This window comes from Aplysia californica, unplaced genomic scaffold (genome assembly GCF_000002075.1).
Source record: "Aplysia californica isolate F4 #8 unplaced genomic scaffold, AplCal3.0 scaffold00002, whole genome shotgun sequence".
Lineage (NCBI taxonomy): Eukaryota > Metazoa > Mollusca > Gastropoda > Aplysiida > Aplysiidae > Aplysia > Aplysia californica.
This window is the reverse complement of record NW_004797272.1, coordinates 4,905,859-4,907,760: the sequence shown is the minus strand read 5'-3', so window position 1 is coordinate 4,907,760 and position 1,902 is coordinate 4,905,859. Positions and strand designations below refer to the sequence as shown.

Here is a 1,902-nt window from a genome sequence, read left to right as displayed (position 1 = left end):
ACACAAACAAGTACTCTCTCTCTCTCTCTCTCTCTCTCACACACACACACACACACACACACACACACACACACACACACACGCACACATACACGTGTACGTGCGCGCGTTACACAGGGTAGCAAATGAAACGTGAAATTCTGTGGATCAGTATTGATCCTAACTTTTTATTGAATAAAAAAAGTAATAAAGAACTCAACTTTTTCTTTGTGATTCTCCATATTGAATATAATGGCCAGTGTTCTTGATTTTCATACATTGCCTGGTGGCGCAGCAAAGAGTTTTGTTCTAATTTTTAATCCCCCAGCACAGATGCCACAGTGATAACAATGTGCTATACTCTGAAATGAAAAGGCTCACCGGGAAATTATTGTAGTTTTATTGTAAACAAACGAGATATTTCCATCGGTCGTGTAATGGCAAAGCGCTTCCCAGCTGGATTCAAACAACAGTTAATCGTTTCCCACATACAGCTATTTGTTTCTTATTTAATTTTAGGACCTCCGCCTTTCTGCTTTGATCAAATAGGTTATAGATTTCTATACATTGTAAGTGCCAGAGCACTTGCTTCTGAGGACCTATCTCCTGTCTTTTCACGTAACTCGTGGATTCTTTCTAATAACCAAAACATACTTCTTTCCACTTGTGAGCTTACTTCAGTTTTAGAGAAATATGTAATGTAAGTATTATTTTTTCTCACATACATTTTACTACAGAACAACTTTTTAGGTTGAGCGTTTTTGTTGTATATATTATCTATGAACAGACGTAGTATTTTTAAAAACAATCTTTGCCGTAACAGTATTAGGCTTGATTACATTCAATAGTTTTTAGTGTGAGCTCTGGATCCTCATTACATCGATAAAGAAGGCCTTTTTTGACGTAACGCGAAGTTAAAAGTTCCCAAAACTGCCAATAGATTCTAAATTACTTTGTTTTTTTCTCCCAGGTTGTTGTTGGTCTGCTTAATGAAGCAGTCACGTGATGGACAACCCAGCCAGATTTCACTGCAGTTGGGCAATCACAGTGCAACGTTAACATGAAACTCACTGGAGAGGGTCAAAAGCTGAGTAAACATGCTCTTCATCGTGCCATGAAGCTACAGGCAAACAGACTATCTGACATGTGAAACTCATGTGCTCCGTCGTAGATCTAGTGTTTTCATTTGTTTCGTGTGTTGGCCAAAACTATAATTTTTCTTTGTTTATATTTGGAGGTGAACAATAGGCCAAGAATTCCTTCCTCAAAAGAACTTTGGGGATATTCTCTTCTGGATTGGATTTCACCCACCGCAGGATTCGGCTCGTTCGTCAATTCGGTGAAAAAAACCCTTGCCTCTGAGCAGGGAAAAACCATTAGACCTGTTCCGTTGGGGGGCATTCTGCTGGTCAGGACTTTGTGGCTGGATGTCGTGTAATTGGAACTTACGTCTGACGATGAATCCCTTTGTGGAGCGGCGCTGGTGTATTGTTCCACTTGTGATAGCAGTGTATGCGTGGACGACAGCAGGGACGCAAGGTAAAAAGAGGGACATTTTCCAGTTTCGGACTTTTATTCACATTCGCTGGATTCGGGTAACTAGGGTTAGGGTTTGGGTTGAAGCTAACCCTAACTTTAGCCCAAACCTTGGATGCTGGTAATAAGAATTAAATTAGGGTAAGGGTTAGACTTAGGGTTAGGAATAGGGTTAGGTAAGGTTAGGGTTAGGACTTTACCCTAACCCTAACCCTAACCTGTGTACCTGAATTCAGCAGATGTGAACAAAACCTTGCAAATTGGAAGGTTGCCTGGGGGCCAAGATAGTGGAATATTAGGGAGTTGATCTATATAATGTGTCACGTTCTCAGATAAATCCTGATATCATTTAGGTCGTAGCTGTTGTCCTCTTTAGGGGTATAGGGG

At 40.5% G+C, this 1,902-nt stretch overlaps 1 protein-coding gene across 1 annotated transcript in view; it reads left to right on the top strand.

The window, feature by feature from the left end:
* The window catches only part of LOC101856227 (neuronal acetylcholine receptor subunit alpha-10), a gene marked incomplete at its 5' end in the record, with an annotated part of 71,607 nt that overhangs the window by 6,678 nt on the left and 63,027 nt on the right, over nucleotides 1–1,902 (top strand). Inside the window, 1 exon segment of the mRNA XM_035973999.1 lies at nucleotides 950–1,518. Coding sequence (XP_035829892.1) covers nucleotides 1,407–1,518 — 112 coding nt within the window.